The sequence below is a fragment of the Nerophis ophidion genome, linkage group LG28 (assembly GCF_033978795.1).
Source record: "Nerophis ophidion isolate RoL-2023_Sa linkage group LG28, RoL_Noph_v1.0, whole genome shotgun sequence".
NCBI lineage: Eukaryota > Metazoa > Chordata > Actinopteri > Syngnathiformes > Syngnathidae > Nerophis > Nerophis ophidion.
In genome coordinates, this window is record NC_084638.1 from 17,665,665 (window position 1) to 17,678,938 (window position 13,274).

General features: G+C 37.4%; 3 protein-coding genes across 8 annotated transcripts in view; 1 reads left to right on the forward strand and 2 right to left on the reverse strand.

Annotated features, from left to right (window-relative positions):
- LOC133545492 (major histocompatibility complex class I-related gene protein-like) overlaps positions 1–13,274 on the reverse strand; it is a 291,962-nt gene that overhangs the window by 258,702 nt on the left and 19,986 nt on the right. The window lies entirely within an intron of this gene.
- Positions 1–13,274, forward strand: part of LOC133545389 (gastrula zinc finger protein XlCGF57.1-like) — a 262,634-nt gene that overhangs the window by 95,074 nt on the left and 154,286 nt on the right. The window lies entirely within an intron of this gene.
- On the reverse strand, positions 3,125–7,588 carry LOC133545204 (zinc finger protein OZF-like). Its single transcript, XM_061890587.1, has 2 exons — positions 6,690–7,588; positions 3,125–5,232 (listed from the first exon to the last, which is right to left on the reverse strand). The coding sequence occupies exons 1-2, from the start codon at positions 6,814–6,816 to the stop codon at positions 3,869–3,871; spliced, it is 1,491 nt and encodes a 496-aa protein (XP_061746571.1). The 5' UTR covers positions 6,817–7,588; the 3' UTR covers positions 3,125–3,868.

A 13,274-nucleotide genomic window follows, 5' to 3' on the forward strand; every position in this document is an offset into this window, starting at 1 on the left:
ATATTTTCAGTAGACCCATAATAAATTCATAAAAGAAGCAAACTTCATAAATGTTTTTTGTGACCAAAAAGTATGTGCTCCAATCACTCTATCACAAAAAAATAAGAGTTGTAGAAATTATTGGAAACTCAAGACAGCCATGACATTATGTTCTTTACAAGTGTATGTAAACTTTTGACCACCTGTGTGTGTGTGTGTATATATATATATATATATATATATATATATATATATATATATATATATACATATATATACATACACACACACACACACGTCTGTGTCTGAGTGTTCTAAAACACAACCAATAGTAACAAGTCATTTATTTTTGTTTTTACTTAAGCAAGTTGCAAACAAGACACTTTAATGTTTGCGGCCATTGTGATTATATTATATATTAAAAATGCCACGCTCTTGTAAATAATCAAATATAGGTTAGTAAAGATGTGAGAGGATGAAGTCAACAAACCTGTTCTGTGTAACACAACTTGATGTTTTGTGAAAACAGCGTCCAGTAGTCGATTGTTCTCCTCTTTTGTCCTAGAGAGTTCTGCCTCTTATTCTGCAATCTTTCTTTCTAACACTACAAATAAGTCTTCAACGGCAGCAGTTAGTCGCTGATCCACCAACGCTCTCAACATTTGTAATGTAGACATTTTCACACAATCACAACCCTTTACTCTCACACTTGATCTCTACTTAGCGATGTGTTGATAACTTCTGTGTCTTCTGTTAGCAGCTAACAAGCTAAGCGAACTAGCGAGCTAAGCTAAGTAACAAGCTAAGCTAGCACGGGAAACGGCACAGTGCTTCAAGCGCATCGAGACAATTGTATCCTTAAATGAGGAATCCAATATATATTTTATATGACATACATATTTGAAAACTGGAAAACAAATAATAAGACTGACTTGTTAGCGTCCCGCACACTTCCTTCTATGTCAATGTGCTTTCATGACAGTTCGCTCACTTGACGTTACAAGACAATACTGCTTTGCTCTCGCGAGATGTGTCATGCGCACAAGAGTCAAAGCAACGATGCGTCATCACGGCCGCCTTTTCAAGCATTTACTGCATATTTACTGCACTACAGAGGTCTATCAATGATTAAAATCACCTAATTTTCAGCAGATTTTCAGTCTGTTTGCTTAAATTTAAACGTCAGACACATACTTATCATACCAACTATTTTAATTCAAGATTTAAATGCAGGCTTTCATACCAAAATAAATACATAGTGTGGGAGAGTGTGTAATATCATCGACAACGTGCTGTTTGGTTGCATATTAAAACCGAATGCAATTAAATATATCCGTTACTATAATACATCAAACTATTCAATAATAATATTACGTTATGTATTAGATACACTGAAACAAATAGAATGTATTCATATATAGTATACTTAAAGGCATACTGAAACCCACTACTACCGACCACGCAGTCTGATAGTTTATAAATCAATGATGAAATATTAACATTACAACACATGCCAATATGGCCGGTTTAGTTTACTAAATAACAATTTTAAATATCCCGGGACTTTAAATTTCCCGCGGAGTTTCTTGTTGAAAACATTGCGGAATGATGATGCGTATGATGACATGTGTTTGTCACGTCTCAGATTGTATCGGGCATATTAGCCCAGCACCACTTATGTCCAAAAGTCGTCTCTTTTCATCGCATAATTACATAGTAATTTGGACATCTGTGTTGCTGAATCTTTTGCAATTTGTTCAATCAATAATGTCAAATAAGAATGCTGTTGGTGGAAAGCGGTGGATTGCCGCTGCCTTTAGCAACCGAGACACAGCTGGTGTTTCTTTGTTTGTTGTGAAGCTTTAACACAGAGCGGTCAAGCGAACATGTTTCTCTACGTCAACCAGCAAGTTTTTGGATGGGAAAATTGTGATATTAAGTCGGCTCTTACCGGAGACTTCAGTGGATTACTGGACCTCCTCCTGTAGCTGTCAAAAAGGCAGCTGTGATCTTGGCTCCTCCATTGGCTTCTCTCAGAGACACTGGCGTTCACCGCAGCCATCCGAATTTCAGGTATGACTTTAGAATCTCACTAAAATACTATTAACACAATAAGCGGATAAGGGATTTTCCAGAATTATCCTAGTAAATGTGTCTAATTACATCTGAAACGCTCACACTGCCGCCGCCCGGAGCCGTTGCTTTTTCTTTTTGTGCTTCACTCTAACTTTCCTCATCCACAAATATTTCACCCTCGCTCAAACTAATGGGGGAATTGTCGCTTTCTCGGTCAGAATAGCTCTTGCTGCCTGAGGCTATGATTATAAACAATGTGAGGATGTGAGGAACCCTACAACCCGTGACGTCACACGACCAAAAGTTGCGAACTTTATCGTCGATGTTCTCTACTAAATCATTTCAGCAAAAATATGACAATATTGCAAAATGATCAAGTATGACACATAGAATGGACCTGCTATCCCCGTTTAAATAAGAAAATCTCATTTCAGTAGGCGTTTAAGTCAAGTAAATAACTTACACAGCAGAAGTGTTGCAAAAGTCATGTGTAAACAGCCAGCCAATCAGGGTTTCTGCATCACACAAATTTGATTAGTTTTTTACACACACACACACGCACGCACGCGCACACAGACACACACACACACACACACACACACACACACACACACACACACACACACACACACACACTCGTTCACAGCAAAAACGTAGCAAAAGTCACATGTACAAAGACAGCCAATCGAGGAAATACTGACAGATTGTTTTCCTACACAGACAAATCATAATACAGACAACTTAAAACATGTATACACAGCTCCGATTACACACACATAAACTGATATACAGAAACACACATTAGTACACTATCACGTGAATTGGAGTACAAATGCACAGATTTAAGATAAACCATTGCAAATAATTGTGCAACAATAATACTTCCATAATGATCCAGCACTGAAGGAAGGGCATGGCTGGCAAAAAATAAACCTGACTGGCAACTTGGAACAGGTGTGCCCAGATTGCCAGTTAGAGACAGGTGAACCAATCGACCAATTAACAAAATAGACATGTATTTTGTCAAACATTTCAAAGAATCAGACTATTGTTCATAAAAAAACACATTTTATTCTACAAGGTCACAAGCAAAGGATACAGCGCTGGTTTCAAATTGCTAGTACAAACAAAAATGTCTATCTTACAAAAACTGTGCTTAATTATACTGTGTAGCGTACAAGTACAAGAAGTAGGACCACTGGCACCACCTTGGTGGAGACTTGTTTTGGAGACAGCAAGCCTGTGAAGGGGCACACTGAACCATAACATCATAATCACTTCTTAAATATTACAGAAGTACAAATTGATGTGTTAGTACACAACTAAACATATTAGTAAGAATGAGCAATACATATAAACTGTGGTGTGAATGTTGTTTTCCAGGATGTGTAACTAAGAAACATATTTATATGTTTGCTATTGAAGTCATTGGAAAAGACCTAAAGGTGATTTGGGGTTTGTGTGATTGTCATTTAGTTGGAATCATAAAAAACAAAAAGTATATTCAGATGCTAATGAAACTTTCAGGACATGTCAGAAATGGGATAAGAAAGAAGTGATTAGATTTTGGTGTTGATCCTGATCATCATTTGGATTCAGACTTATTTTAACGGATTCTTTACTACTAGGAGATTTGGCCTGGTGGAGGTCTGTGGAGCTCTTCTTTTTTACTGCTGCTGGTCTCAACAGCACACTTATGTTTGTTAAGTTGGTACTCATGAGAGAATCTTTCATCACACACACCGCAACTCAACACTTTTTCTTCAGTGTGTCTTCTCATGTGTTTTTTCAAATTTTGACTTCGTGCAAAACTTTAATCACACACACAACAGGAAAACGTTTTTTCTCCCGTGTGTGTTCTTGTGTGCTCTTTCATATTTTCATTTTTTGTAAAAGATAAGCCACAGATTGAACAAGAAAAAGGTTTTTCACCTGTATGTGATCTCATGTGTCTTTTCAAATTTTCACCATGGACAAAACTTGAATTACACACAGAACACTTAAATAGGTTTTCTCCAGTGTGCCTTTTAAGGTGTTTTTTCCAATCTTGACTTCGTGCATACCTTGAATAACACACAGAACACGAAAAAGGGTTTTCTCCAGTGTGTGTTCTTGTGTGCTCTTTCATATGTTCCTTTCTTGTAAAAGATAAGCCACAGATTGAACAAGAAAAAGGTTTTTCTCCAGTGTGTATTCTCATGTGTGTTTTCAAGTTGTTCTTGTGTACAAAACCTGTTCCACACACTGAACAGGAAAAAGGTTTCCTCCAGTGTGTGTTCACATGTGTCTTTTTAAACTTGCACTCTGTGTAAAAAAATACACCACACACTGAACAAGAAAAAGTTTTTTCTCCTGTGTGTGTTCTCATGTGGGTTTTTAAACTTTCACCTCGGACAAAACTTGAATTACACACAGAACATTCAAAAAGGTTTTCCCCAGTGTGTCTTTTCAGGTGTAATTTCAAACATTGACTTCGTGCATACCTTGAATCACACACAGAACACGAAAAAGTGTTTTCTCCTTTGTGTGTTCTTGTGTGCTCTTTCATATTGCCCTTCCTTGTAAAAGATAAGCCACGGATTGAACAAGAAAAAGGTTTGACTCCAGTGTGTATTATAATGTGTCTTTTCAGATGACTATGGTATTTAAAGGTTTTGTCACAGTGAAAACATGTGAAGTGAGTGTGGTCAGTGTGACATGTCTTATCATCTTTAGAGTCTTCATCATCCGTGTCAGGAGAGTGTGACGTTGTGTCCTCACTATCTGATAGTGGAGCTAAGAGGTTGTCTGCTTGTGATCCTCCACAGTGGTCTCCATCAGCTTCTGTTGTCATGTGTTGTGTTGAGCTGCTGCTTGGAGGCTCCGCCTCTCTCCTCTCCTCACTTTCACCTTTGACCTCATCATCTTCACTCTTCACAAGAACACCAATCACTGGGAACTCCACCAGTCCTTCAAGATGCTCTCCCTCCTGACTGATGTTGTGTTCCACATCTTCGTATTTAATGTGGGAAGTCTGTGAGTCTTCCTCTTCCTTTTTACAGGAAAGGGTCTGTGTCAAAGAGGAAAAGGAGACGCCAGAGGGTCCGTGGAGCCTCATCTTCCTCTTTGATGGATCCTCCTTCACCATCCTGATGCTACATTCCTGTTTTTCAAGCAGAAGTTGTTGTTCACAGACGCCTGCAGGATACAAAATGACAAACATGCTTGAGAAATGTCCAAATTCAGTTAGTAAGTTCACATTAACTTGAATTTTTATTTATTTATATGAATTGGCCTGAAAACAAACCCGCTGCTGTTTATAACATTAATCACAGGAAAATAAGACCACATTTTTACAAAGGGTGGGCAATATGGCCTAAAATCTACATTGCGAAAAATTTCCTGCTGCCTGAGTGCAGCTGGGATAGGCTCCAGCGCCCCTGTGATTTTAATGTCAGTTACTGATGTATAAACTTGGAGAAAAGATTAGGTCGTTTACAGTGTAAGCAACGTTTGTATGTAGAACAGCGGCGCCACGGCGACAGACTCATGCCGTTTTTGTTTTCAAGTCAATGTGTCAGTTTCCACCGCCTGGCTTCTATATTTAGTGATCGACACAACTATGCGGATAATTTGAGCTAAAATCGGTTCATGTGGGACAAGAAATCATGCATAAACACAAAATAAATAATGTAGTTTACTTTCAAAGTAAAATATTCTGTTTAAGGCGGATGGTATTTTACACTTTGAAAAGTCCTAACGGACATGAAGTCAACTTGTCAAAAGGTTTTCAGACCTAATTTCACCTCTTTCACGCAAATGGACGAAAACATGCTAATTCTAAAAGGTCTAAAATTAAAGAATCATAAAACAGGCATATCCTGGCCAGTTATATGGGGGCCTGTATTACAGCTTTGTATTAAAATGAGTATTTCCATCTCCAACATTAAAGTGAGTGTCGCTAACACTACTGCACACTGGAAAATGTGTGGAGGAGAATTTCAAGTAGCGGAAACAAAAATTGTGAATGAGTGACAAGAGGCTCACTTTGTTCATGTAAGTCTTCTGTGGAATTAACATACTCAGGTGCTGAGAGCGATGCATAGAGTGAGAACTCTTCGTCCAGTTTAAAATCCACAGACCAAGAAGGAAACAGACGGCCATAGCAATGTATTGAAGACGGCAATAATTAAGTTATTAGGTTTATTTTCATTTATATCGGTCCTGGCCTACGATTGCATGAATATTTTAATGCCTCTGGATATTGTATTTAATGACCTTTGAGACACTCGTGATTTAGGGCTATAAAACATTGAATGATTGATTGATTATCTGTGCCTTTTATAGAATGTGTAGAAGCATTTTAAAGTATATTTTTATTGCTGCTTATCTTTATTTATGATAGTTTTTTTTTTACTAATTATGCACAAGCATCGATTTGAGTTAATTCTACAAATGGACTGTGTTAGGCAACTCATTTTTAAGGGTCGCTAAATTCGACAGAACAATGACAACCACGCGGTTACAGATACCAAACGTACATATGTACATCATCCTAACAAGAAAACCAAACTACTTAAATACAATACATTTAAGCATAGTGTTAATAATCAATACAAAGTTAGTAAAGATGTGAAAGTAAGAAGTAAAAAAACCTTTTCTGTGTAACACAACTTGATGATGTTTCTTATAATAAACATCCAGTAGTTGATGTTGTCGCTCCTCTTCCTCTTTTCTTGGCCAAAGTTCCTCCTCGTACTTTGCTGTCGTACTTTCGCACATTTTCACACAATCACAACACTTTACACTCACATTAGTTCCCTACTTAGCGATGTTTAAATAACTTCCGCGTCTCTTTGTTAGCAGCTAACTAGCTAAGCTAACTAGCCAGCTAAATTAGCTGCAAGCTACCTCAAGTGAAGCTATCAAACAGGAGAAGTGTCAAAGTGCGCTCAGACTAATGTATCCGGCTACAAACAATTATTAACCGTGTGTACTCTATTAAACAACATATATGTAAGAATACAGAAATATAATGCCCGCGTTTAGGACTTCTCCGTCTTCTTCTTCTTCTTCTTCTTCTTTTGTTTTTATGGCAGTTGGCAAGCAACCTTCTGGTGTGCATTACCGCCACCTACTGTAATGGAGTGTGGACCGAGGTGGATCCCTACTCTATATTCTTTTACTTAACCCAGTGTTTTTTAAATATATGTATATTGCTTTATATCCTATGTTTTCTGAATGCAATCCTAATATATCTCCCACTTCTAACCTAATATTTTCTTTTGCTAACTTATTTTCCAGTATTTCTCTTTCTCTATTATATTTCCTACATTGTATTAAGACATGGTCAACATTTTCTATCTGGTGGCAAAAATCACACAGCCCTGTAGTATGTTTGCCTATCAATTTTAGTGAACTATTTAGATATGTATGGCCTAATCTCATTCTAGTAATAATGTCTTCTTCTTTCCTATTTCTACCCACTCCTCTCATTACACCTACTTTCCTCTGGACTTTGTAAAACTCTCTACCTTTTGTTTCCTTATTCCAATTATCCTGCAACTTTTTATTGTGTTCTATCTTAATTATGCTCTTCACTTCTTATTTACTGTGCTTAATCTCCATGTTTACTTCTGTTTTAGTGGTTGCTTGTTTTGCGTACCTATCAGCTAACTCATTTCCCTCAACTCCTACATGAGCAGGAACCCAGAGAAATGTTACCACACCTCCCGCTTTATTTATTCTGTAGATTGCCTGAACTATTTCATAAACTATATCTAGTCTTGTTTCTGATGTTATGTTTTTTATGCTCGTCAATGCACTGCTGGAGTCCGAGCACACGACTACTTTCCTAGCTTTGTTTTCCTCTATCCAGTTAACTGCCATATAAATTGCTACCAATTCCCCCGTAAAAACAGATAGTTTATCACTAATTCTTTTATTCAACACTATATTTCTCTGTGGGATAACTGCAGCAGCTCCTACTTTACTATTTATAGTTTTTGATGCATCTGTGTATATCATAATATTATCAAAAAACATTTCCTCAATCCGTTGTTCTATTTGGTAACTATTTAAATGTCTATTCTTCAGTAATTGCATGTTTACCTTTGGGTTGTCATACATCCACGGTGGTATTGCAGGAATTGGTACTGTAGGGCTCACTTTAATATTGTCAATTTGTGTTTTTTTACATATATCTCCTATTATCCACCCAAAACTATTCATTTTTTTTCTTCCCTTTTTCTTGGCAATTTATTAGCACTTGACGGGTTGGATGTCCTTGCTTGGATCCTTTTAAGTTTGCCCAATAAACTGCTGAGAGTTGATCTCTCCTCATGTCCAAAGGTTTTTCATTCATTTCTACTTGTAATGCTGCCACTGGAGTAGATTTAGTAGCTCCACAACATAATCTTAACGCCTGCGACTGGATCCGGTCTAATTTCTCAAGTAGAGTTTTTGAAGCAGATTGCTAAATAATGCATCCGTAGTCGATAACAGACCGAATTAAAGTGATATATATTGTTTTCAATGTCAACCTATCAGCCCCCCAATCTTTACCCATCAAAGCCCTCATTATATTTAACACCTTTTTACTTTTCTCCACTATTTTGCTGATGTGGGTTGACCAGTTAATATTTTTATCAAACCATATTCCTAAATATTTAAATACTTGTACCTCTTCTATGTTTTCTCCATAGAGATTTATTTGGAGCTTGTTTTGTACTTTCCATCCATCCATCCATCTTCTACCGCTTATTCCCTTTCGGGGTCGCGGGGGGCGCTGGCGCCTATCTCAGCTACAATCGGGCGGAAGGCGGGGTACACCCTAGACAAGTCGCCACCTCATCGCAGGGCCAACACAGATAGACAGACAACATTCACACTCACATTCACACACTAGGGCCAATTTAGTGTTGCCAATCAACCTATCCCCAGGTGCATGTCTTTGGAAGTGGGAGGAAGCCGGAGTACCCGGAGGGAACCCACGCATTCACGGGGAGAACATGCAAACTCCACACAGAAAGATCCCGAGCCTGGATTTGAACCCAGGACTGCAGGACCTTCGTATTCGTAAAATTTATGACTTTTGTCTTTCCAACAGAGAATCTTAAACCCCAAGCCGTCCCCCAGTCTTGAACATTATTTACCGCTTTTTGAATCTTCTTTTCTATATGATTTGTATTTCTACCTCTCTTCCACATCACTCCATCATCAGCAAACAATGCCACCTCCACTAACCCTTCCACTTCACTAAAAACTTCATTTATCATGATGGAAAATAGTACTGGACTTATTATATTCCCTTGTGGGGTCCCATTTTCCACTTTGTATTCTCTGCTATATTCATTCTCTATTTTTACAAATATTGTTCTACTTGTTAAAAAGTCTTTTATCCATCTGTACATTCTTCCTCTAATCCCAATCCTATTTAGTTTCATCAGCAACCCCTGTTTCCACAACATATCATACGCTTTCTCTACGTCAAAAAATACCGCAATTATACTTTCTTTATTTATTTGCCCCTTTCTAATTTCCTCTTCCAGCTGCACTGCTGGGTCATTTGTGCTTCTTGCTTTGCGAAAACCACTTTGGTAGTTTTTTATAATTTCTTTTGACTCTAAATAATATATTAATCTTTCGTTAATCATTTTTTCCATTACTTTGCCCAAATTTGAGGTCAATGCTATCGGCCTATAATTTCCTGCCTCTTCCGGATCTTTCCCTGGCTTGCATATTGGAATTATTACAGCTCTTTTCCACTCATCTGGTAATTTTCCTTCTTCATATATCCTATTACATAATTTCAAGACCACTTCTTTGCCGATGCTACCTAAATTTTTGATCATTTGATAACTCACCAGGTCTTTCCCTGGCGTCGTATTTTTAACTTTTTTTAAAATTTGAACCATTTCATCCAAAGAAAATGTCATATCCATAGTGTTGATAAAACTATTATCATTGTCTTCCTTCATTTCCTCAATATTTAAACTAATTGTTTCTTCTCTCTTTTGTTTTTCTACATTTCTCAAATTATCATTACTGTGCACTTTAACAAAGGTTTTTGCTAAAAGTTCTGCTTTTTCTTTATTTCCTACCACACTCCGCATTCCATCTTTCATCACATGATTTTTATGTTCTTTTCTGACCCCTGACATTCTCTTGATCATTCCCCACACTTGGCTTAAAGGAGTAGTTCTATTTAGTGTTTCACAAAAAGTTATCCAATGGTGTTTTCTTGTTTTTTTAATAACATACCTTACTCTAGCTTGATGCCTTTTATATTGGATCATGTCTTGGAAATTATGTGTTCTTCTCAATATTCTAAATGCTCTATTCCGTTCTTGTATTGCATCTGTACACTCTTGTGTCCACCACGGCACTATCTTCCTTCTTCTCCCTATACTATTCCTTGGTATGCTCTGTTCGGCTGCTTCTATTATGCACTTTGTAATATCTGTATTTAATTGTTCAATATCTTGATTTATATCTACTTCCTTTAAAGTTATGTCGGTAATTTCCCTAAATTTCTCCCAGTCACCATGATTATACTTCCATCTTCCTTCTATCCTAGTGTTTTCTGTCCTATGATTTATGTTTATGTGAATGAAGATTGGATAGTGATCACTTCCCATTGTGCTGTATTTATTTACTTCCCACTCCACCTTTCCTGCTAACCCTTGTGACACTAGTGTTAAATCTATTGCTGTTTCTTTACCCGTGACGACATCTAACCTTGTTCCCGACCCATCATTCACACACACCAGTTCTTTTTCCTCCAAAAGTGCTTCCAATGTATCCCCATTCCAGTCATCCCTTTCACCCCACATTGTGCTATGTGCATTAAAGTCACCACACCAAATAATATTGCCACTCCAGTGCTCCATTATTGTTTCTAGTTGGTGAATTTCTAATTTCTTGCATGGATTATAGAAGTTTAGTACTTTGTATCTTTCTTTATTATTCCATACTTCTACTCCTACTATCTCTAGTTCTTGTTTTACTTTTAATATTGAATAATGCATATCTTCCTTAATAAATATGGCACATCCTCCTCCTTGCCCATCATTCCTATCTTTACGTATCGTTATATATCCTTTTATTATAAAGTTTAATTTTGGCTTCAGCCATGTTTCTTGAATACATATTATATGTGGTTTATTTTTCATATTATTAATATATCCCTTTAATTCCTGTCCGTTTGCTATCAAACTTCTGGCATTCCACTGAACAATTAACATGGCGTTGGATTGTGGTAACATGACTCAGTCTCGTCTACTCTCTGTAGCTCACCGTGCACCTGTTCCCAGGATAGTTCTTTTAAATTTAAAAACTTTGCTGCTGCTTTGACAATTATTTTGATTTTCTCAGTCTTGTTTCTAGCCTGTTCTGTACAATTTATTACATAAGCCAGGAATACAACTAGTTTGTCCATGGAAATTCCTGTATTTGCTGCCTCTGGTTTTTTATTTCTTGAACTATTTTCACTTCTGTCCTGTTCTGCACTTTCTTGATTTCTTATTTTAACTGCCTATGCGTATGTAATATTTCTTTCAACTCTGATTTGCTGTACTTCTGTTTCCTGTTTCTTATGATGCAACCCCCATACGCTGCTGTGTGATTCCCGCCACAATTACAACACTTGACCTGTTCATTTTCTCCACATTGTCCATATTCATGCTCCCCTCCACACCTTCCACATCTCATCTTAGCATGACACACACTAGCTATGTGCCCATAGCGTTGGCACTTGAAACAACGTACTGGGGGTGGCACGTCAGCTCTAACATAGAATCTTAAATACCCAATCATGATTCTCTCTGGTAGAACCTCCTCTGCAAATTGCACTAGCACGGATTCGCTCTCAGTCTTTTCACCGTTCCTAAATGCCATCATTCTTTTCTTCATAGTGACAGTTCCTCCTTTTATTTCTTTTTTTAGATCATCTAAATTTTCTCCTCTTGGGATTCCTGTCACGACTCCTCTTGCCCCCTTTCGTTCTCCCACTTCGATTTTTTCCTTTATTATTTTGTTGCACAGTTTTTGCAATCGCATTGCTTTGTTCTTTTGCTCTCCATTTTTGCATTTAATCAACAGCCGTCCGTCCCTGAGCACCTTCGCTATCTCCACCTCTCCAATGTCCTTCTTTAATCCCTTAACCAGTGTCATCAAACTAATGTAATTCATATCTTGGTTTGATTTAAATGTATAAATTATCTTATATTCATCCACCATAACCCCTTTCCTCTTATCAACCTCTTCATCGTCTTCATGCACTCTTTTAGTACTCGACTTTCCTTCACTCCCTCCTCTCCCCTTCTTTCCTCTCTCCCCTCTAGTCCTATCCATTTCCATACTATCCTCATACATCCCGTCACTATCCCCTTCCATCTCGATCCAGTCACAAAACAGCTTATGCTCAACCGCCAAAACAGATTTAGATACTCTCGCCGCCGCCAAATTCACTCCAAATGTTTGGTAGTTCCGCGTCTCTCCTTCCGGAAGCTTCCAACCTCCGGACTTCTCCGTCAGACGCCATCTTGCTTTATCGCCCAATCGGTCCACGCATGCTCGCAGGCGACGTCACTTCCGCCAACTTGTTTTGCCACACTTACTTACCATGGTTCTTTTGTGTCATCTGTATTTCAATAACAATGTCGTAATAAACGATTACGTACAAAACCTTTTTTTTTTTTTTAATGGTATTCTTCATTAAACCGCACAGATCTGTACACAAACCTGAAAGATGTGTTCAGCAGCCTTAAATGGAAAATAAATCGATGTTTTACTATTTTATAACAATTTTCGACTGTTTGAATTTCAAACAGTCGAAATTGAAGATAAACTATGTTTCAATATTTAAATTAAATTTTTTTCCTGTTTTCTCCTCTTTTAAACCGTTCAATTAAGTGTTTTTTTCATCATTTATACTCTACAAAAAACCTCACGTAAAAGAAAAAAAAGTATGACAGAATGACAGACAGAAATACCCATTGATATATATATATATATATATATATATATATATATATATATATATATATATATATATATATATATATATATATATATATATATATATATATATATATATATATAGTCCATGTGGACTGAACACCAGCAGAGAGTTGGTGGGCGGCTCTCTTGGTTGCTTAGTTGGGTCTGCTGCTGTCTCTGGCCATGCTCCTCCCACCCCAGCAGGTGATGGCGTGGAACACCGCAGAGTTAAACTTATA